Source organism: Chrysemys picta, chromosome 1, assembly GCF_011386835.1.
Source record: "Chrysemys picta bellii isolate R12L10 chromosome 1, ASM1138683v2, whole genome shotgun sequence".
NCBI classification, from domain to species: Eukaryota; Metazoa; Chordata; order Testudines; family Emydidae; genus Chrysemys; species Chrysemys picta.
The window spans coordinates 3,876,344-3,898,292 of NC_088791.1; the positions used below are offsets into that span (position 1 = coordinate 3,876,344).

Genomic DNA, 21,949 nt, shown 5'->3' on the forward strand with positions numbered 1-21,949 from the left:
AATGCACCGGGTACACAGTGCGTTAGTCACTGGCAGGATTGTATGAAATGGAAGTTTACTGTGCTTTTCCATGCTGTATGCACGGATTTATGAAAGGGCATTTTATTGTGTTGATGGCCTGCGTGCAATTCTAAACCACACAACCTTAGTCAGAAATAACCTTTATCGAACATCAAACAGAGCAAATAAGACATGTTACTGTGCACATGTGAAACCAGTGGAATGTAAATCACAACATAAACAATGCATGCTTTATGGACCATAACTGTGCCAAAGTAGATCACCTGGTCCCAAACATGCACAGGTGCGGGGCTTCTGCCTGTTCTCGCCTGGGAATGTAGAATGGCGAGGGGAGAAACTATCACATGTAGTAGCAGGAGCGAAGGTGGGTCCCACGATCCACTGTTCTCTGTGTGTTGGAATATGGAGGGAATTGCCTGGAGCTGGAGAAGGGTACTGCTACTCAGAACACTGGGCTCTCCACAGCCTACAGGAAACAGGTGGGACCATAGTACCAGAATGTTCTCCAGCACAACTGTCTGCTTGTGCCTCAACTCCAGCAGCTGCCTCTGCACGTACCTATCTTTCTCAGAGTCGTCCCTTGCCAAGTCTCTGTCCTCTCTCCACAAGGAGGCCTTCCTCCATCTTGTGTTCTTAACCCTCTTCTGGGACGCAGACAAAGTCCCCAGACGTTTCCTCTCTCGTCTTCCTTTTCTTGACCCAGAGATTTGCCATGTGTTCTGAAATTGCTAATGTCCGGTTGGGGATGAGGGGAGGCAGCGAGTGCCGGAGCTGTGAAACAAGTAGGAGTTGTACTAATTCCAGTCTCCCGAGCAATGATAGATGATGCTTTCCTCAATTTTGGATACCGCTCCTGGAGCCCTGCAACCTGACCTGGACCCACCTGCGAGAGTCTGGACAGGTCTAAAAACAACCCAACCCTCTCGGTCAGGTCTGGTCGGCTCTGATCCTCTCACTCCGCAGCGTGCACAGCACAGTAAGGCAGTCGGCAGGAGCGGGGCTAACCCTAACCCAACACTGATAGATCATGGGCACAGGAATCCCCTACCAGGCCGAGCCCCAAGGACGAGGCAGCAGCAGCTCTAGCACAGGGTTGAGGGAGGAAGTGTCAGGTTTGAACTGGGTCGGTTTTGGAAATGACTTTCTTGGGTTGGGTCCGGGTCCAGGTTGGACTTTAAAGTGAGGCTCAAGCAGATCTCTCTATCATTCCTGTAGGATCTTCCCAGTCTGGGGGGAGCTTGGAGACGGTTAGGCAGTTTTCAGTGAGGCTGATGACTGCGGGTATGAAGAGTTCAGAAAAATTGCCGCTGTAGAGCTTAAATTCTCTGGTGCAGATGCCATTTTGAGCACAGTGGTGGGAAAGGAGGGATGAAGTTTGTTAAACTCCCTTATAGAATTATGTTGTAATATATATAAAATATGTTGTGATATATCTTGACTTTAGCAAAGCTTTTGATGATTATTCTTGCCAGCAAGTTAAAGTATGGATTGAATGAATGGACTATAAGGTGGATAGAAAGCTGGCTAGATTGTCGGGCTCAACGGCCCCTGATCAATGGTTCCATGTCTAGTTGGCAGCCGGTATCAAGCGGAGTGTCCCAAGGGTCGGTCCTGGGGCCGGTTTTGTTCAACATCTTCATTAATGATCTGGATGACGGGATGAATTGCACCCTCAGCAAATTCGCGGATGACACTAAGCTGGGGGGAGAGGTAGATATGCTGGAGGGTAGGGATAGGGTCCCGACTAACCTAGACAAATTGGAGGATTGGGCTAAAAGAAATCTGATGAGGTTCAACAAGGACAAATGCAGAGTCCTGCACTTAGGACAGAAGAATCCCATGCACTGCTACAGGCTAGGGTCTGACTGGCTTAGCGGCAATTCTGCAGAAAAGGACCTGGGGATTACAGTGGATGCGAAGCTGGATATGAGTCAGCAGTGTGCCCTGGTTGCCAAGAAGGCAAATGGCATATTGGGCTGCATTAATAGGAGCATTGCCAGCATATTGAGGGAAGTGATTATTCTCCTCTTATTCGGCACTGGTGAGGCCACATCTGGAGTATTGCATCCAGTTTTGGTGCCCCCACTACAGAAGGGATGTGGACAAATTGGAGAGAGTCCAGCAGAGGGCAACGGAAATGATTAGGGGGCTGGGGCACATGACTTATGAGGAGAGGCTGAGGGAACTGGGTTTATTTAGTCTGCAGAAGAGTGAAGGAGGATTTGATAGCAGCCTTCAACTACCTGAACGGGGGTTCTCAGTGGTGGCAGATGACAGAACAAGGAGTAATGGTCTCAAGTTGCAGTGGGGGAGGTTTAGGTTGGATATTAGGAAACACTATTTCACTTGGAGGGTGGTGAAGCACTGGAATGGGTTACCTAGGGAGGTGGTGGAATCTCCTTCCTTGGAGGTTTTTAAGGCCCGGCTGATTTAGTTGGGGTTGGTCCTGCTTTGAGCAGGGGGTGGGACTAGATGACCTCCTGAGGTCTCTTCCAACCCTGATATTCTATGATAGCACGTACCACTCACTGGCAGTGATCTTTTCCCAGCACTATCTTGGTGGGAGTCCACTTGGGTGTTGGGAGACATCACTTCCTCAGACTCTTGTGTGGGAAAGAGATCCTGGGTTTGCTGGGAAATTTCTTCCTCACTGGAGTCCTGATCAGGCTCTGCACTCCTGGGTGCCGTCCACAACATACCAGAATTCAGTGGTGGCCTCCTGGGCAAAAACGTGGTGCAGCTCACAGTAGAGGGCAAGTGCTGGGAGCATTCCTGAAGGTCTTGCGGCTATCCTAGGGTTTCTGTAACTCTACTGGCCCTCCTTTCCTTTGTTCTAACATGGAACCTTGTCCCAGGAGTGATCCCTCTCCAGGATTTGCTTCGACGTAGGCTCACAATATTGGCTCTCTGGTAGCTGCTGCTAAGGCAAGACTGGACCGTCTCCTCTTCCCTGCGCTCAGGGCAACCCATGATCTCTGCACGGGCCCACGCAGGAGAAGGGTATGCAACTCCAGCAGTGTGTAATTGGGGTGCACATGGCTGTGCACCAGCTTTTAAGTGGGGGAGGTGACATCCAGTCAACATGATCCCAGACAAGTAGAGAACACAAGTAAGGAGACAGGTCGATCCAGATGTGAAGCAATGCAATGTGGGATGCAGTGGGAGGACTGCCAGTGGCAGGAAAGAGAATCCGAAATAGAGCAGCATCCACACACAACCTTTTTCCAGACTAACTCATCTCAAAATGAACACTTTCACGCTGAATTATCCACTTTGCAAAAGACCAGATAACTGGAAAAAATAATTGTGTCTTGTGGGCACAAGGCATTTTAACCCAAAACCAAAAGGCAATGTGAAATCCACCCCCATGCCCTACAGAAAAGCTCTCAGAGGTAAGAGTTTCCCATACCACGTTACTCACACTGCCCCCTGCAGTACCTGGGTTTTTGGGTGCTCTGCCCATCCAAGTACTGATTCAGGCTCAAGCCCACTTACCCTGTGATCTTCTGTGCTCTGGCTCCAAGGGTGCATCTGAAATCCCCTCCACCCCCCCCCCTCCCCCATGTACCAGCGGCCTTACCTTGTGGAAGCGGATGACTGGCTCTGGGTGGATGCGGATGATGTGCAGGCACCAGCGGTAGCCCTGCAGCAACTGTGCAAACAAGCGGAGGAAGACAGCTCGGATCTCCTTGTCCTGCAGCAAGAGAAGGACCGAACAGTCAGGCCCTGAGAGGACAGCAGAGGAAGCAGCCTGAGAGGATGGGGCCAGAAGCTTGGCAGCAGAGATGCCTCGTCAGGAAGAGACGGGCTCCGACCCAGCCGCCAGACCCAGCACCTGCCAGGCAGGAAACACGAAGGGACGACGGGAGGAAAGCAGGGGCTGGGATGGAATGGGGAGGGGGAAGGAAACCCATGCCCCCTCCCTCTGCACCGAGCAGAGGCAAAGGGAGGTCCTTGCGTTGCTCACAGTGAAACAGGCCCTTCACAGTTCAGTGCGGCTGTAACGCTACGGTGTCTGCTGACGAAGCTGTCCCCAGAGCACCAGATGAGGGTGATTTCCAGCTCCTGCCGAGAGCTAGGGAGCTCCATATGCATAGGGGAGGCATATCCATAGGGAGGCCAACATGGAACCCTCCTCTCTAGCCCTGTAAACACCATCTCCTGCCCAGCTATTTGCAACACCACTGTCTGCTCCTTAACCAGCACCTAGATGGAAGCTTCAGCCCCACCTTGCTCCTGGCCCTGGAAATAAAGAGCAGCCCCTCCCAACCCCAGCAGGGAAAGCAGCTCCTCTGCAACCCCACGCCCTAGGAATGGGCACTCAGAAGGGACACACTCGAGTACAAACGTGTCTTCCCAGGCCCCTCCCAGCTCCCCCACTCACCTGCATTTTGAGGGAGGGGGCAGAGACGGTTGATGGGGGGAATGCTAAGTCTGCTATCTCCAGCTCAGGGTCCAAGATCTGCAGAGACAAGCAGAGAGCACGCTCAGAGAGGAAGCCCTAGCCCCCTGGGAGTTCAACTACCACAGCTGGAAGAGGCCAGGACTTCCTCAATGGACCACGGAGCAGCTGGCACTGGGCCCTGCCCTGCAGTGAGCCCTGGGAAGTGGCATTCTCCAGAGACGTCAAGTATCAGAGGGGTAGCCGTACTCCCAGCTATCTCCGTGACACCACAGATTTCCTGAGAAAACTACAATGCATTGGTGACCTCCCAGAAAACACCATCCTAGCCACCATGGATGTAGAGGCTCTCTACACAAACATTCTCCAGAGAGAGCACCAGGTCCAGAGAGAGACATGGTCCTGCCAGCCTTGGGGATCAGACCTGAAGAGGCCTGCAGGCTACAGTGCCTTTGGACTGGGGCAGGAATTGCAGGATGGAGTTCTATAGCCTGCATCACACAAGCCCAACTAGATGAACGTGAGGGTCTCTTCTGCCCTTCAGATCCAGCGGATAGCTCCCTGCAGCTTCACAGGGCACTGCCTAGGGTTGTGGCCCTGGAGAACCCTCCTCAGACAAGTCACTTGGCTTGGGAGAGGGGATGGGAGCTCCGGGAAGTTTCCATGACCCTGCCCACTATCGCCTCTCTGCTTTGGCTTCAAGCCCTGTTCTGTCAGTAGGCTGCCCATAATGAGAATAGTCTCCACGTCTGACCGACGTTGCTGAGGTGCTGGGCTCCCTCGTAACCAGGCGCACTAACTTCAGAGCAGCAGCTGCTGATCAGAGGCCTGGCTCCTCAGTGCAGACAGAGATTCTTCTATCCTGACTGAACAGACAGGCACCAATGCAGGGGACTGCCTGGAAACCACCACCTTTCCTGAGCCACATTCTGCAATCAGCATCAGCGAGAGCTGCTAAGGCCACGTTGTTCTGGACACACATGCCCAGGGTCACAGCCCCTCTGGGACCAGCTAGCACCCATGCAAGGAGCTCCAGGGCTGGAGTGGTTTCCTGTTTGGAGAGTGAGGACCATTCACAAGACTCCCAGAAACCTGAAGCAACTGCAGGTGCCGAACCCCAGCACCCCAGTGTGCCCTGCGGGGAGGAAGGAAGCATGACAAACCAAGTGATATGATCACAACCTCCCGAGACGTGGGAAGACTCCCTATTCAGGCTCTGCTGCTGTGCCTGCTCTCACTCCCAACACCTGCCCACAGGGTCCTGGCCACATGCCTCGAGTGCTATAGTCACACCCATATCAGGAACCTCTTGAGACGGGAAGGGGATCAGTCCTGGGGTCCCACACTTACCATGGAGAGGGCTTCTCGTGTCTGATGGAGCAATGGCTCAGGCAGCAGCGAGATGTGAATGCACTCTGGGATGGTCACCGTCCCACCATCCAGATCTGCTATGACGACATCCAACTGAAAGCAGCGAGGCAGGCGTGAGCATACAGACTGGACAGGCTTTCTGGAGTGCTCCCCACCCAGCTGAGTGACCCAGCAAAGGAGCTGCATACAACTCTTTTTTTCTTTTTTTTGGGGGGGGTGGGGGACGGGGAAGAGGGGGGAAGGAATTTGTACTTAACAGCCTCCCCCCGCATAATCTGGTAGAGCCTAGAGCACTTTACAATCCCTATAGCTTCTTACACAGAGCCCATTGCCACGGTACTCGAGCACTCGCTGACATACGAAATACGCCTGGGGAGCACGTCACCCGCTGGGGTGAAGTGCAGCAGCTGTGTAACGGCCACAGGAACGCTGCACACCAGGGCAGGACAGGAGGCAACACCACCATTTCCGTCTGAACCTAACAGCAGGGCGGAACCAGGAACTGCACAAATCAGGGTGCTACCAGGACACCAGGGTTCACAGCTGCACTCTTAGGGGAAATGCCAGGGGACCTTACCACGGTTCAGGACCTTGGCTTTACATCTCACTGAGACAGGGCACTGAGACAGTACTGACCTCACCAAATGAAACACCAGTGCCAATCCCGCAGAACCCACAGGCTTGTCTACGTGAGGCTGGCCGGTTTAACAGGTAATTTTAAACCAACTTAGTTGAAGCAGTTCAAAAGGCCGGGCAGGCACTCTTGTTTCGGTTTAAATCAGGCTTATTTCAGTTTAGCTTAGAACTGACTTAACTAAGGGCTTGGTCTATACTGACAATTTACAGCGCTGCAACTGTCTCGCTCAGGGGTGTGAAAAAACACCCCCGAGCGCAGCACATTTCAGCGCTGTGAGGCGCCCGTGTAGACAGTGCCCCAGCGCTGGGAGCTACCCCCCTCGTGGAGGTGGTTTGTTTAGAGCAGTGGGAGAGCTCTCTCCCCGTGCTGCGCCGTGACCACACAAGCCACGTTGAAGCGCTGCCAGCGTAGACTAGCCCTAAACCCAAACCAGGTGCTCAAAGCACAGTAAGTGCCCACACAGCCGTCTCAATTATGGAACTTACTGCATCTTCAGTCACCGTCATGGAGCTAGGACCCAAGTCCCAGGCAAGCCCAGCCCCGGCCCAGCCCTGCTTGACTTGTGAGACACGCCTGGATCTCAGCCCCGGCCGGTCTGACTGAACAAGTGCAGCCTGTTCCAGCAGGGTTTGTTCATCCCCGCACTCCCATTCCCACTGGCACATGACCTCTTGCCCCTCCCTCAAGAGCTCAGACCCAGGGGGACTGGAGCAATGTGCGGGGGGGGGAAGAGTTACTGCACAGATGGGGTTACGCAGCGCCTCACCAGTTCCTGCGTCTCCGAGTGGAAGATGGAGCTGACTCCAATGATGAAGGGGGTGGGAGTGCTGAGCACCTCAAGGAGCTGTGCAGGTAAGATGGGCACGTACGTGAAACTGTAACCAAAGCAGATCGTCACTACAGCCAATCAGGAGCTACGCTGGGCCCAGCGTCTGGCTACACGACCCCGCTGCACCCTGGCCAAGCCAGGCTCCAGAGCCACCCGGACTGTGCAATAGTCCCCCAGGGAAATGATGGCGCCCACATCACACAAGTCATTTCAAACCGGCCTGGTGAAAGTCCTGGGGAAGATAGCCCAAGGAACAACCCTGACTCAAGATGGGACCCACGCTAATAGCCAGTGGATAGTGAGTAGTGGTGTCAGGGCCCTTCTGCCACGGCAGGCACTCTGAACTGTGCGCCTCACCGCTAGGGGGGCTTCTAAGTTTGTAAAGGGCCCCGCAGTCATGTTATCTGGCTCTAAAGTTACAGTCAGCCTGTGCCCATGTCCAGTGCTTCCAGCTCGAGGGGAGGAGGGTGTACATGCCAAAGGAATATATTTATATTTAAAATGTAAAGAACCCTTCTCCAGTGGCACTGGCAGCCTGGAACTAGAGCAGGCAGCTAGCAGCGACAATGACACATCTATCTTCACTGCCCTACCCTGGAGGGGTGCAAACAGTGAGCAGCGTAGGAGATGGAACCCTGTCCTGGGCTGGGAAGCGAAGTCAGGTCACTGTTTGAGCCAGTCAACATCTCCCCTTCAGGGTGGGGTGAGCAGGGCGCCCAGCCGTCTCACTAATGAGTGCCCTGTATGCAATCACCCTTTCGGGGGGGGGGGGGGGGGTGTCACTGGGGGGGGGTCAGCTCTGGGGGCTCCTGGAGTCCTGCGGATTTCCTCTACCCCATTCAATCAGGTCACTGGTGGGGTGAGCTGGAGAAGCCTTACAGCAGGGCTCTGGAGGTCTGCACTGCCTGCAGAGTGACTTAGGCATGGAGTGTATCACAGGGGAACCCCAGAGGGCCCAATCCTGTAAGTGCCAAGCCTTTACTGAGCTCAGTGAGAGCTGATCACACTCGGCATCTGCAGCACCTGGCTACCTGAGACACCCCCCTCTCTCACCAGGAGGCCGTGCGGCAGCTGCAATCAGTTCATGCTCACAGCTCCTTGGGCTCGGAGGAAGCAGCTGGCAGGGGCCTTCAGCGCTGAAACTCGCTCCCTCTCTGATAGTCTAGAGCCCAAATTTTGCTCAGGGGGTGCGGAGCTGGGGTTATTCGTGTTATTTTGCTGTTGAGGAATTTAATTATAATAGACGCCTCTAAAGCCATGGACAGGAGCTTTCAGTGCAGCCAGAGAACACCTCTCTGATTTGATTTCACCTGGCCGTCCCCGATAGTGCTTGGCCTACAGTAATCAGCCACACTAATCATGGGACTTGGACACCATTAGTGCACGGAGCCAGATGGAGGCACGGCACTCTGCAAAGCCGGAGACGGGCTTTGCACGGGACGTCAAGCCCCTTTTCAGCACGTAGCTTTACTCCAGCCACGTGTCAGGTGGACTCGGCACTCCCTCACCTGTACTTGAGGGGGAACATGAGCGCAAGCAGGGCCCGGCAGGCGTCTGTGAGTCTCTGGTAACTGCTGGAGAGAAACAGGATCTTGTGTTCGGTGAGTGCAGCACAGAAGAGACACAGCACGTTGGTGATCCCTGGGGAGAGAAGGGGCAGAGCATACAGCGCTTGCAGGTGGATTCTTCCCAAGTACAGCACCAGAGTCCTGCTAGAGCCCCACGAGTGCCTGCTCTCTTACCCCACCAAACAGACTGCCAAGAGTCTCCCCCACATCCCCACCCCTTGTTGCCCCTTCCTCCTGCTGCATGGGGATGGGACTTCCTCTTCCAATCACTGGACAGCAAGTGTGTCAGTCGTCTACTAGAAACCTCCTGTCACCTCTGGATCAGTGCTAGGACCTGCTAACTCACGGACCGTTTCTGAGCTTAGGGCCAGCCAGACTGCTCTGAAAGTCCCTTGGGGACTCCCCTGGAGCTCTGCACACCCCCTTGTCTGGCATCTTTGGCAGCTGATGCAGTGAGAGCAGCTGGAGCACAAATCCCTGCACAGAATGGCCTGCAGCTGCTCAGACCCAGCCTGCCTTCTCCTGCTGCCCCTGCCTAGGTGCTCAGTCAGTGCCCATTAACATGGCATCTGAATGGACCCACAGTTTGGGGCCACAACCAGAGCCCAACTGCCAGGCTCCCCCTCACTTCCTGAGAGAAGGAAGGCAGTGTGAGTTGGAGAGATTCGGTTGGATGTGGGGGTGGGGGGGATGGAGCACTGAGCTGATAAGCTGAGGTCAGGAGCATGGCATCGGGGGCAGGACGAGGAATTCACTGCAGAGGGCACTGACTGACGGTATTCAGCACCTGTCCCTATGAGCAGGTGAGGCCGGGGCGGAGTCTCACCGAGCTGCCGGAAGAGCACTGCTACGCTGCAGCTGCTGACGGGGAGAGAGTCATTGATGGGCGTCTGGATCACCTGCCTGTCGCCTGCCCCTAGAGAGATCGTCCGCTGCAAGAAACAGACACACACCAGTCACTGGGATTCAGGCCGAGTAACCGACGAGTGCAGGCATCACGGGGAGCCAGCTCCCACCTACCACCTCAGAGCGGAAGGCCAAACTCGAGAAGCAGCTGGGCTCACCCAGTGACGGACAGGACAGGACGCAGGGGCCAAAGGGACGTCGTCCAGCTTTATACCCTGTGGGGTGGCACAGGGCCGCCCACCATAGCTACTGCGTCTTTCCCAGCTGCAGTGTGAGCGTGACTCCGCCCTGCAAGGGGAAGGGCACCCTGCGGTGGGGCCGATATGTAGGTACTGCCTGACTCAGTGCTGCCCCAGTGAGGGAGAGCCACTGGCCAGCTGTAGAGGGGAACCACCCCCAAGACAGCTACGGCTGTACTTCGCACTCAGCCTATTGGATGGAGTTCATTCCACTGGGATTTGGAACATGCCCAGAAGCACATGCAATGTCGCAGCGACTGGGGTAGCCAGTACAGCAGCGCCCGGCACTGTCACCAGAAACACACAAGCTCTCATTGCAGGTACGGTGTCTTACGCAAGGAAGAGGGGAGCACCAGCTGCCCCGGACTGGTCTGAGGGACGAAGGCTGGATGGATCAGCATAGCCTCCCCCTTTTGCAACCATTTATTTTAAACCTGTATTGAGCTCTTCGCCTGCCCCAGAGCCTGGAGTCCCACCCACCCCTGGGCTCCTGGCCTTGGTTCAGAGCCTGTACGATCTCAGGACTTCAGTATTGATCACACTCCCCTAAGGATCTCTGAGACTCCTCTCCATCTCCCTGCTCAGCTTTCTACAGCAATGCTCACGCACACTAGCGTCACCATTTTTACCTGGCACGCTCCCTCCTGGCCATCGCCCCACCTCAGATGCCCCTTAAAACCTTCACTGGCGCACACAGGGGAGGGAACAGCCCTGGCCCTCAGAGAACTCAACAGGGCTTCTCCCAGAAAACACTTGGGATCTTGTGCATTCGAGAGGCGGTGAGAACGGAGCATACTAACTCTGATGTCACCCAACTGGGTCCCAGGACATGTAACCCCTTCTTCTGTGGCCCATGTGCATGGTCACCTGCATCTCGAACACACACACACAGAGCCATGTGGACAACCAGGGGTGCACTGCCTGGGCTGGGGAGACGCACAGTCTCTCCTCCCACTCTCTGTGGGGGATGCTGACCCAGCAGCTGCAGGGGCCGGACATGTGCAGCTTTTGAACATCCAAGGGAGGAGTGTTACAGAGGAGACAGACCCAATGAAAGAAAAGGTGTGCATACCGCTCTTTCGTCCTCCACGTCAGGCTGAGATAGGGACAGACAGAGATAGCACAGTCAGTTAGAAACGCACAACACTGCAGCACAGCCGGACAACAAGGAGAGACATGCACACATCATACCAAAGCCAACAGTGAACGGGGCCCTGAACCCCCAAAGGAGGGAATATGCAGACAGACACAACAAAAGCCACATCACAACATGTAGAAAGAGCCCTTCCAGATACAGCAGGGGAGGAGCAAAGTGCAAGAAGGGGTGGTGCCACCTTCAAACTGCCCTAACACCAGCACCCCAGGGTCCGTGAGCACCGAGATGCACCAACTGCTAAGGCCACAGCCCATTCCCAGGAGCACTCTAGGCTCCACCGAGACATGTCACTCACTGAGCCTCTGATGCGCGACAATCCTTATCCACCTGCTTGCATAGCTCGCCCATGAGGGACTTGGCCATGGTCAGCTGCACCCAGCACACCTGCAGGAGGGCTGCCCCTCTCAACCCTAGACTGTGAGGAGGAGCCCAGGGCACGTGGCACGCAGCCTCCTCCTTGCGTGGCTTACAAACAGAACATCCCCTTTCTTCTTTTGTGGGGCCTCAGCATGGCTGATATACAACCTCCAGCCTCACCCCAGGAAGGCCCCTCCATGCCGTTGGCGTGCTTCTAGGCTAACCGGGGAGGAAGCCCCAAGCGCAATGGCTTGGAGACTATGAAGGTGGCACTTCTGCATTACAGACATTCTGGGGATGCCTACAGAGAAAGGTCTCACAGGCTGCACCCCCTTCTTCAGACAGTGCCACAGCGCCCCAGGTGGGGGCCAGATCTGGTGCTTCTAGGCACCAAGGTCCCTTGGCTTGACTACCTCTGAGCAGATCAGAGACCCTGTAGGGACTTGGGCACACTGCAACTCAAGGATCCCCATGGCCTCTGGGGGCTCACTACTTTGCACTGTGGGTGCAGGGCAAGAGGCTGCAGCCAACCCAGAGGGATCCTGGGGAGGAGGCTTGGCGATTTCATGCTGAGCACACCGCAGCTCCGGAAAGCAGCTCGCAGCGTGCAACTCAACCCCTGCAGGAGTGAAGCGCTGTGTCCAGCCTGAGCTGCCAGATGTCAGCGCAGCATGAGAGTCTAAGTTCCCCTGAACCAATGGCTTATCGAGCTGAGGCAGTTAAGGCGCATCCGTTTCCTAGCCAGCAGTAGACAAGGGAGTGATGTGGCCAGCATCACGTCCGACCGCCTTTGATTGCCCTAACCTGGGTGAACTGGAGGTGGCCTGTGAGACACTGAGTGAGACTCAAACCCATGACCTTCAGGATCGTAGTCAAGAACCTTAACCATGCTGACACCCCACCTCATGAGAGCCCAGGGCTAAAACTGCCGCCTCCTAACCTTCCCTGCCAGGATTCCAGATCCAACTGGGCCATATCCCCCCCCGCTGAGAAGCTCTGTCATCACCCCTGGGCAGACTGCCGGAGAACAAGCATGAGACCAGATTCCCACGTGAGACTGTTTGAAGAGGGGGTTCCAGGCCTTCCCCACAGCAAACGTTAGCCCCATTCAGGGTGGTCTCAGCTCTTACCAATGGACTGTGGCTGCTAGGCTCTGAAGCAGCTCTGTATGACAGACGGGGCGAATGGAGAAACAGACTCTCTGCTGGCTGCATGCACGCCCAGTGGGCATGGCAACTGTTCTCACGGACAGATTCGTCCGTGTGGGAGGTCAGGTTAACTGATGCCCAAGCCATGCTGTGCTTTCAGGTGACACTCTGCAAGGGGGCACCACAAAGGTGGGACTCTCCAACCATGGCCAATTTCCACCCTTTGCTAAGCCAGTATTAGACAGCCTACCTAATCCACGAGCCAAGCTGCCCTCGGACACTGGGAGGAGCCAGAGGCAGCTCCAGATGGTTTGCTGCAGTTCCATCCCTAGTACATGGGAAGCCACTGTCTGCACTAGCCACTTGACCGCCTGCAGTGCAGCTGTAGCCTTCTCCTGCCTCTTCTGAGCGCATTGTCCCCCAACCCGCTTCACAGCTGATCCCAGGAAACCAGCGCCCAGTGGTACTGCCCGCAATTCCCATCGCACCCTGGAGCAGAGCAGGGATGGAAACATCCCCCATCCACATATCCAGGCCTGGATGAGCTGCTGCCATTTCACACACTGGGAGGGCAAGGCACGTTCGAGAGGGAACAGAAATGAGCAGGTACCAACCTGAGCTCCCCCTGTAATGGGGATGGTGCATGTCAAGAGGTTTCCAATGACGTTCTCCAGCGATGCACTCAGCCCGTCCACGTAGATGGTGTAAATCAAACCCAGGCTGTTCTGGAGGAGCAAACAGAGCCGAGAGGTGTGTCCATGGCAAGAAGCAGACAAGCCACTTGAGCACAGCATGGGAGGCCGCTCATTTGAAACACAGGTACTGGCTGGGGCTCCCACGGAGCTAACCATTGCACGCCCAGCACTTGCTCATGCAGACTGCGTGTCCAGGCCCAGCCAGGGCTTGGAGCCTGTCTGCTGCAAACGCTTCAGAGTGACATTCGCAATCCTTGTCGCCAACAAGGGATTGTGTATTTATTGCACACAGTTCTGTACAAATCAGTGAGACAATCCCTGTCCAAGGGGTGCAATCTCAGGCACAGACAGCAGGACAGGCCACAGCTTGACGCTACTGGTTTCCCAGTGGCACCACGCTGACCTCCAGCACCACCAACAGTGCACTTCAATCTGCAGCTCTGCTTCAGTCAGCACTGGGGGAGAAGAAAATCCAAGCGTCATCCAGGCGGAGGACAGCCCTAGTGCCAGAGTTCCAGAGCCCCTGCACCTAGCCCGACCACTCTGCAGGTTTGCATCAAAAGTCTCATCAAAAGACAGCACTGTCTAGTGGTCAGAGCTGTGGGCGGTTCTAACTTTCAGGAGATGCATCTGGGACCCAACGCACATCTATCTTCAGCTAAGACTCTTGGTTTAGTTAGTGCATGAGCAGCCTGACCCACTCAGGACAGGAGCGAATGTCCCAGCCCAGCATGAGGCTAACTCACTGGGATGGACAGATCTAGACTACATGCTGTGATAAGACCTCGCAACTACTACCTAACCAAAGTGGAGAGCGAACAAGGGCAGCGTGAGGGAGAACTGGCTTGTGCTGTGAAAGCAATAGGCTCCACGGGACACTTACACCATCCTAGGTGCATTTCCTTGGTCATCAGACCCTAACCAAAGGGGGAAACTGATGTAAGCCCAAGCCCCAACAGGGGAAGAGTCAGGCGCTCTCGCTGTTTATCTGCTCCCAGGAATTAATAAGCCAGAGAGTTCAAGTGACTGAGCATTATCATCACATAGCCAAATGAACCGTGCAAACACTGCTCATGTTCCCAACAAAAACAGCCCAGGCGTATGGAGGGAAGCCCTGGCCAGACGGCAGGGCAGTCAGGTGTGCTGAGGCTGAGAAGTGCTCAAGCTGCCTCAGTGCAGCCTCCAGTGAGGCCCCCAGAATTCGCTCCACACGCCGCACAGGCAATGGCACTGTGTGACCTTAGCTGCTCTTCAATTCCATTTGGTTATTTACCACCCGAAGATGGGCACCACAGGACCCTTCCCCCGCCACCTGGGGCTGGGAGCTTCCTTTCCACAGCCCTTCCCATCCCTGCTGGGTCAGGGGGCGACCCTCAAATTCCAATCTCCAGCCCAAGCTGCTCCCTGACCCCCCGGCCTATCACGGCTACAGTAAGGTCAAGTCTCTGTTCCACACTTCTACCAGCAGGTCTTGTGCACTGCAAGAGAATGACATTTCATGTCCCTTGCATTTTTTCAGGACCCTTCAATAGGGATTCACCTTGCCAAAATCTGAATGATCCCAGGAAACACTATGCAAGTCCTAAGCAGCACCATCCCAGAGTCTCCACCAGCTGGATAAAGCATTAACTTCAGAGTCCCAGCTGGTCACGTGAGCAGTGCCTACATCCTCAAATAGTTTCTTCTGTGTCCTTTCACACTCTAAGGAGAACGTCTGTCACACAACACCCCTGAAAGGCTGCAGCCCAGCATAAGGGGACAAAGGACTGGAACAGATGTTGTTGACAAGTTCCCTGCATGGGGAGATACACTCGAGGTACCATCTCCTGCATCGATCTCTGCCTAGCTTTTATGCTGGGCTCACCAGGTTACCTGATTACCCAGATGTCTTGTTCACAGGAAGGTTACAATGCCCTGCCCCACAGCCCCACAAAGAACTCTCCCAGCATGGCAAGCTCTCACCCCTGGGACCAATACCTGCAGAGGGACAGGGCCATTGTAGCCTGGGGTTCCCTGACTGGCTAATGGTGATCTCAGCCTCCCACCTAGAGGAATCAGGAAAAACAAAGAGCCCTGGAGAACTTGACACTTCGAGAACATCTGTTCTGGAGCACGAAAGACATTGCAGACTCTGTCTCTGTGGCTTCTTGCTCAGGTCTGCCGGTTTCTCATCCTGGCAGCTGTTCAGACAGCTCTGCCAGCTAAGCCCCCAAGGTGCTTCCACCTTTGGGACATGCAGCGCAGCACACCATTCTTACTGTTCAGAAAACTCCAAGCTGCTGTGCCACTCAGGAACCCTGACATCGACATCGCCAAGGGAGGGCCCAACCAGCACCCCAAAATAGGGAATGCATTTCTGGACAGGTACAGCACCAAGACTGCAGGTCAGAGGAAGGGCTAATTGGACCAACCCCAGAAATGTTATAACCCCCACAAAAACCACAGTAGGTCTTACTGCTATCGGGTGGGACAGACCCACTGACCTGGGGAATGACAGCAGCCAATCCAAGCACACAGCTCAAACTGCAGCCACCATGCTAAGGCATCATGCCAGGATGACCGAAGTGTGGCAGGTCTCTGGTTTGAGGAGACCACATGTCCCAGTATGCAATGCTCTATTTCAGTCTAAGCACCTGGCTACACCAGGTACCAGGGCTGGCAGTCTCCATAGATGCACCTTCCCACTGAAGATGAGAACAGTCACTAGTCTCTCGGCCATTTACCAATGTGTCTCGAGTGGGCATACTGACAGACTGCATGTGAGCACCACTTCACAGCCAGCACACCCACGGTCCCCCTCTCACAGTACAAGGGCAAGGCTCTGTTGACTTCAACATGCTCTTTGCATTTGGACGAAGAGCTGAAGAAGAGAATGGCAAGAGGGGTCAGACAGTCCATCCAGCCACAAGGATGCCGCGCCTGCCTTGGCAAGCGAGGTGCTGCTGACACTTAGATCACACCCACCCAAGCTGAGTTTTGCAAACAAGCCAGGCTGTAACTTGCACCTTTCCAAGCCTTTTACAGCCTCATAACAGAGCAAGCATGAAGAATATAAAGATGGGAAATAAAGACTCCACCAGGAACATTTTGTGCTTAGCATTTTACTGAGAGGCAGGGCAAGGCTGCCAGCTGCCCAGCCCAGGCAGGTCCTCACCTTGCAGCTCCACAGCCTGACAGCTTGGGGAAGGATCGGAATAAGCCACACACATGGCCCTGAGTAACTGCTGGACATGAGCAGAAGGTCAGAGCAGGCACCATAGCAGTAAATCCCGCAGGGCGCTGCTGCTACTGGTGCTCTCTCTTATATGCCCCAATTCTCAGAAGCAGAAGAGTTGGCTGACAGTGGTTCCGAGGGCCAAGGAATTAATGCAAGGGAAAGTCCCCAGAGAATCCAGACACCACCTTCTCCTCCCCAAATGCAGCACTGCACCTTCCCTTACCCGGAAAACCTCAGTATGGTCCAGTCGTGACACTAGCACCAAACTCTTCGGGGCAAAGAGCTGCGCAGGCTGGACGAGGGATGACGACTCCTCTTCCTCCTCCTCACCATTCCTTGAGTGGCTCTGAGACTGGGGAGAGACAGATCAGACACACTGCAGGGACTTGAGAGGGGATAGACACCCCCCGCCCCACCACCACCTCAGACAGCTACACCACCATGTGAGGCAAGTACTACAGGAGATTGCGGCCCTCCTCTGACAAAGGAGTGCTGGGTACAACCAACCTGGGCAATGGGCAACCACAATTCTCATAAGGAGCTTTCACTCACAGCTGCTTACCCAGCAACACCCCCTACCCCCAACACTTTCACAGGCAGCATGCCCTCCTCCTCCCGCAGGGAGCATTACCTGGGCACTCTCGACAGCCTCCCAGAAAGTGAAGCAGGCGCAGTAATGCCGCTCGGAGCTGATGTCCGTCAGCACAGCAACGAAGAAGGAGGGGGGATTCCGCTCGGTGAAGAGCTGCCAACCGCTCGGCTGACAAAACTGCAAGAGGCGAAGGTGAGAACACACTGGTCAGCTGGAGGCGACTTGTCCAGCCTGTTCGGGGGCAGGTGGATGCAGGCTGACCCATTTGCTCTTCCCCCAGTCCCTCCCCCCACACACACACACATCACTTATGCAGCATGTCGAGAGCTCCTGGAGGGGCTGTACATGAAGGGACGAAGCTCCTCAGGGCAGGCAGCTTGGCCTCTTACCTAGCATGCCAAGTACTTGGTGGGATTCAGACAGACAAGCGTGGCTCAGTTAGAGTTGCCAGCGGGGAGCAGTGGCCAGCACTCATGACAGAGCCCCTTTCCATATACACACAGAGCACCGAGCAGCATAACCATCTTCCAAAAAACATGAAGAAACCCACCCCGGAGAAGCCCTCAGGGCAACTGTTAGAAGGCAGGCAACAGAAGAGGACGCCCAGGATAACAGGCTGAGCAAAAGCACCTGTTCCCATTCAGGCCAAGGGGCCTCCCCTACTGTCTCAGAAGAGCTGCACGATCTCGCTTGGCCAGACTGGCAGAAGAGAGCTGTGCCGAGAGCCTGACATCTAGGAGGCGGGGCTGCCTTTCACAGGCACACGGGTTTGCCCTGAGCCGAACCTGGCTGTGGAGTCTAAACTGAAGCAGAGTCAGTTGGATCCATTTAATCAGTGTCCTGGGCAGCTGCATGCGGACGAGGCCCAGGCAGCTGACGTTGCTGCACGGCAAGTTCCTGGGGGTGGGGCCTGTTACCTATTTGGCACTATACCGTACAGGCTGCACAACACACTGATAAATGAATAGTGGATCCAATAGAGGGCACTCCTCCCTCTGAATCAGCATCCCAGCCTGGTGCTGCTTGAAATGCCGCATTTCAGATGAGGTTGTGAGCTCGGAGATCCCAGGGGACTTGCCACAAGCGTTACCCCTGGGGTCCCAGCCCAACTCCAAGGGGGGGGGGGGGGGGGGGGGAATTCCAGCCTTCTGGCTGAGAATTCCCCATGCGGTTTTCATTGATATAGGGCTTTTCTCACTTCCTCCCCTAAACAACGGTGTAGTGTTGCTGTGCGCTGTCCAGTTACCACAGCTTGTGGGGACTTTTTAAAAACTACGTTCCTCTGAATGTGGAACAGAGCAGCTTAGCACCACCCACTCCTTCCAGCCACCATCACCCCTTCTGCCAGAGACCAGGGAAAATAATAGGCTGATGCTGAGAGATGGCAAGCTCCCGGTAAAACGATGTGGATTCCTGTTCCAGACCAAAGCCGGCTGACCTGATCAACAGGGAGGTTCAATCAGGAGGCTACTGAATCACCAGGGCTAGAGAAATTTGGTCAGCCCTGAAGCACTCCCTAGTCTATACCCTCTCCAAAGCTACCAGCCCTGTTTATCCACCTCTTCCCCCCAGGTATTTTTAAGGCACCCATCACAGTGGTACATAGGTGACGACTGCAATGGGCATCAAACACATTTCCAGGTGTACAGATATTACAGTGATGAGGGCACGAGGGACAGAAACCCTGCAGAGTTCTTTGCTGGGGCTGAGGCTGGAACCCTTTGCTTCTCCAGGCCCCTCACTCCTGCATTCCAGAGTGTGTCATTTCCTCCATCACACCCTTCCTGCCACTGCCCCAGGTCATGCTGCCTCTGACCTAGCTGCCCTACCAATTGGCAGCAGTGAGATATGCCCCAATGGAGTTATCAAACTAGTTATCAAACTAGTTATCAGATTCCTTTCCTTATGGAGCTTGGCTCTGAACCCTCCAGAGAGGTTTGTGGTGGGACTTGCCTCGCTGAACCGCCTAGCCCAGGAATTGTCCCACGTGGCTCTTGAATCCTGCTCAGTGGCAGCAAAAAAGAGCAAATCCAACAAAGGAGACTGCAGCATGCTTTATACTCTGCCCCAGGTGTCCCATGGACCACCACAAAGACTCTGCAGCAGGAGGGAGAACTTGCATCCTGCAATGGGAGCTGCCCAGCCTCAGGAAGGCTGAAGGGCAGAGCACTCCCGCACCCTGGTAAGAGGCGGTTGAGCTCCAAGGACCCACCTACTCCATGCAGTGCATTAATCCCAACCTGTGGCTGAGCAGTACTGGGCTGCAGGGTGAGGACAAGTTACCTTCTGTGCAGTGCAGGAGCACTGCCTGAGCCAGAGATCCCAGTGCTGGCCAGGACTCACAGTCCATTTGATTTCCTGGGCCCATATCCCATAGAACTACCCTCAGCGGGAGCAACACACTCCTCATTTGAGGGCGGGTCCCCACCGCGTAACGCTGCACCTTCCACTGGGGGCCCAATGCGCAACATAAACATCTCCTGGGAACCACGGAAACAAGGACACAGGCAGCTAAATCACGTTCTCTCTTTATCAGCATCTTCCAGCCTGTCAAAGGCCCTGAGATAAGGAGACATCCCTCAGGCAGACAGCGAGCGGCTAATCAGGACTCAGGAATCAGAATCAGCTCCCAGACAGCTCCACACTGAGCTCGCTACAAGCTGCTCCCTTCCCTGGAGCTCAGTGTGCTGTCTCAGTGGCCTGCGGGACTGAGCTCATGACTGACCGATTCTTCTGAGACTGCCCCCTCTAGTGAGAAATTCAGCGAGGTCACAGCGTCTCCGTTACCGGACACAGGCTCAGCTCTGTTCTCCCTAGGTCAGCACAAGCTGTCTCCCCAACACCTGCCCTCTGTGCCAAGGGATCTTTGACCTATTTCAAAGACAAGCACTATAGCCTGCAATGGCCTGGAGTGTGCAAACATCATTAAAAGGGATTAGTGAAACAACGGCATCAAAAGGAGTCCTCTATATAAATACACCCCAGGCTATTTCCATGGTGTTGAAGTCACACTCAAGCCAAGGCAAGGCAGCCAGATTATGTAAACCCAGTTCTCTCTCCAGGAGCTGGAGGTCAGCAGGTGCAATCAAGGCTTAGATCGACCTCACAGCAGCAGAATGCCTTCAGAATTCAGTCCCCAATGCATGACACACACCAAGGGCATGACAGGCCAACTGAGACACATCAAGGGCACGCCAGGCCAGTTTCCAGCTGGGAGCTCCTCCTGAAACCACTAGGAGGAGAGAAGCTAGATTCCTGGATATAGCATCTGGTCTGCACACAAGTCTCTGTCTCAAACGAGCAGCAGATACACTCCCACCCTTCAGGCCTGGAGTTGGGAGAGTACGATCAGTGTCACTGGCAGCCCAACATAAGTGAGGCTACCCAGCTTACTAACCCATACACAAGGCAACACAAAGTAGCCATGTGTTTATAAAACCCCTTGTTCATGGAAGATGTAACATCAAGACACTCCGCCCTCTGGTGGTGCTCACCAGCTAAGCAGGGTCAGGCAAGGTCAGTCCATGCATGGGACATCTCCAAAGAACGCTGGCCCTACGTGCTGCAAATGGCGATTCAGTAGGGGGCCCCACTAGCAACCCTGTGAGTCAAGACGTCAATTGCTGCCCCTGTATGAGCACCAAAGAGCCCATTAATGTTAGAGGTGCTGTATCTATGGTGACACACCAAAGCAGAAGCCTTCACCACTCAGGGTTACAACAGATCCTCTAGGAATCCTGAAGAGCCAGGCATTAGGCGGAGTGTCCTAGCTATATTCAAGTCAGGGTGGAATTCCACTGCAGTTTAAGCAGATATGGCATTCTCCAGATCCTGTCCTGATGCGCTGTGTAGAGTTGTTGTGAGCTGTCAAATGCAGGTCATGTTCCAACCCAAAGATGGTTGAGCAGTGATCTTATACAGCAGTCGGGAGATCAGTTTGGTTTAGGGTAACCAGACAGCAAGTGTGAAAAATCGGGATGGGGGTGGGAGTTCATAGGAGCCTATATAAGAAAAAGCCCCAAATAACGGGACTGTCCCTATAAAATCGGGACATCTGGTCACCCTAGTTTGGTTTGTTAGGTGTGCTAGCATTGCTCTGCATGAAAAGTCGTTACCTTCTCTCCTTATAACCCAAGTCACTGCTGCTGGCTGCCAAGGGAGGGAGAGGGCAAGAGATGAGCAATCTCAGCTCCGGGGAGAGCCAGATAAGAGGAATGGAGTTCCCTGTAGATAAGAGTCCTCTACATAGCCCTAATCCTTGTGTCTCCAGGGGTTGCCAAGACCCACGCTCTGCACAGACTGCACCTCTCCGCAGCAGCCTCTCCCCTCAAAAGTCACTTCTGCTACACCTAGGGGAAAAGAATTCTGGTTTCTATGTCCACGAGGAGGTGGGGCCGAGAGCTGGGCTGCAAAGAGCCTGACTACAACATCAGGAGCCAGCTTTCAGAGGTGACTTGATTACAGGGTAGAAGTACCTTCACAGGGAGACAATACTGGGTACCAGAGGGCTCTTTGATCTAGAGGAGACAGGCAGAACAAGAACCAATGGCTGGTAGCTGAAGCCAGACAAATTCAAATTGGAAATAAGGCCCCATTTTTGTTTTTAACAGTGGAGGTGATTAACCACTGGAATAAGATACCCAGGGAAGTGATGGATGGTCCATCTCTTTGTGTCTTCCAATCCACAATGGCTGCCTTTCTGGAAGATATGCTTTAGTCAAACACGTTATTGAGCTCAGTACAGGGGTAACTGGGTAAAATGTAATGGCCCGTGACACAGGCGGTCAGACTAGATGATCTAATGCTCCATT

General features: G+C 54.5%; 1 protein-coding gene across 11 annotated transcripts in view; it reads right to left on the reverse strand.

Moving 5' to 3' along the window:
• SBF1 (SET binding factor 1) overlaps nt 1-21,949 on the reverse strand; it is a 147,646-nt gene that overhangs the window by 42,480 nt on the left and 83,217 nt on the right. For 7 of the 11 annotated variants that reach the window (XM_065551514.1, XM_065551531.1, XM_065551527.1 and 4 more), the window contains exons 3-12: nt 17,178-17,315; nt 16,770-16,898; nt 13,249-13,359; nt 11,046-11,069; nt 9,655-9,760; nt 8,769-8,901; nt 7,198-7,306; nt 5,774-5,887; nt 4,406-4,483; nt 3,602-3,715 (exon numbers count right to left, since the gene is read on the reverse strand). In XM_065551514.1, coding sequence (XP_065407586.1) covers nt 3,602-3,715; nt 4,406-4,483; nt 5,774-5,887; nt 7,198-7,306; nt 8,769-8,901; nt 9,655-9,760; nt 11,046-11,069; nt 13,249-13,359; nt 16,770-16,898; nt 17,178-17,315 — 1,056 coding nt within the window. The remainder of the gene's footprint in view (nt 1-3,601; nt 3,716-4,405; nt 4,484-5,773; nt 5,888-7,197; nt 7,307-8,768; nt 8,902-9,654; nt 9,761-11,045; nt 11,070-13,248; nt 13,360-16,769; nt 16,899-17,177; nt 17,316-21,949) is intronic. The other 4 variants (XM_065551548.1, XM_065551545.1, XM_065551546.1 and 1 more) reach the window with 1 other exon arrangement.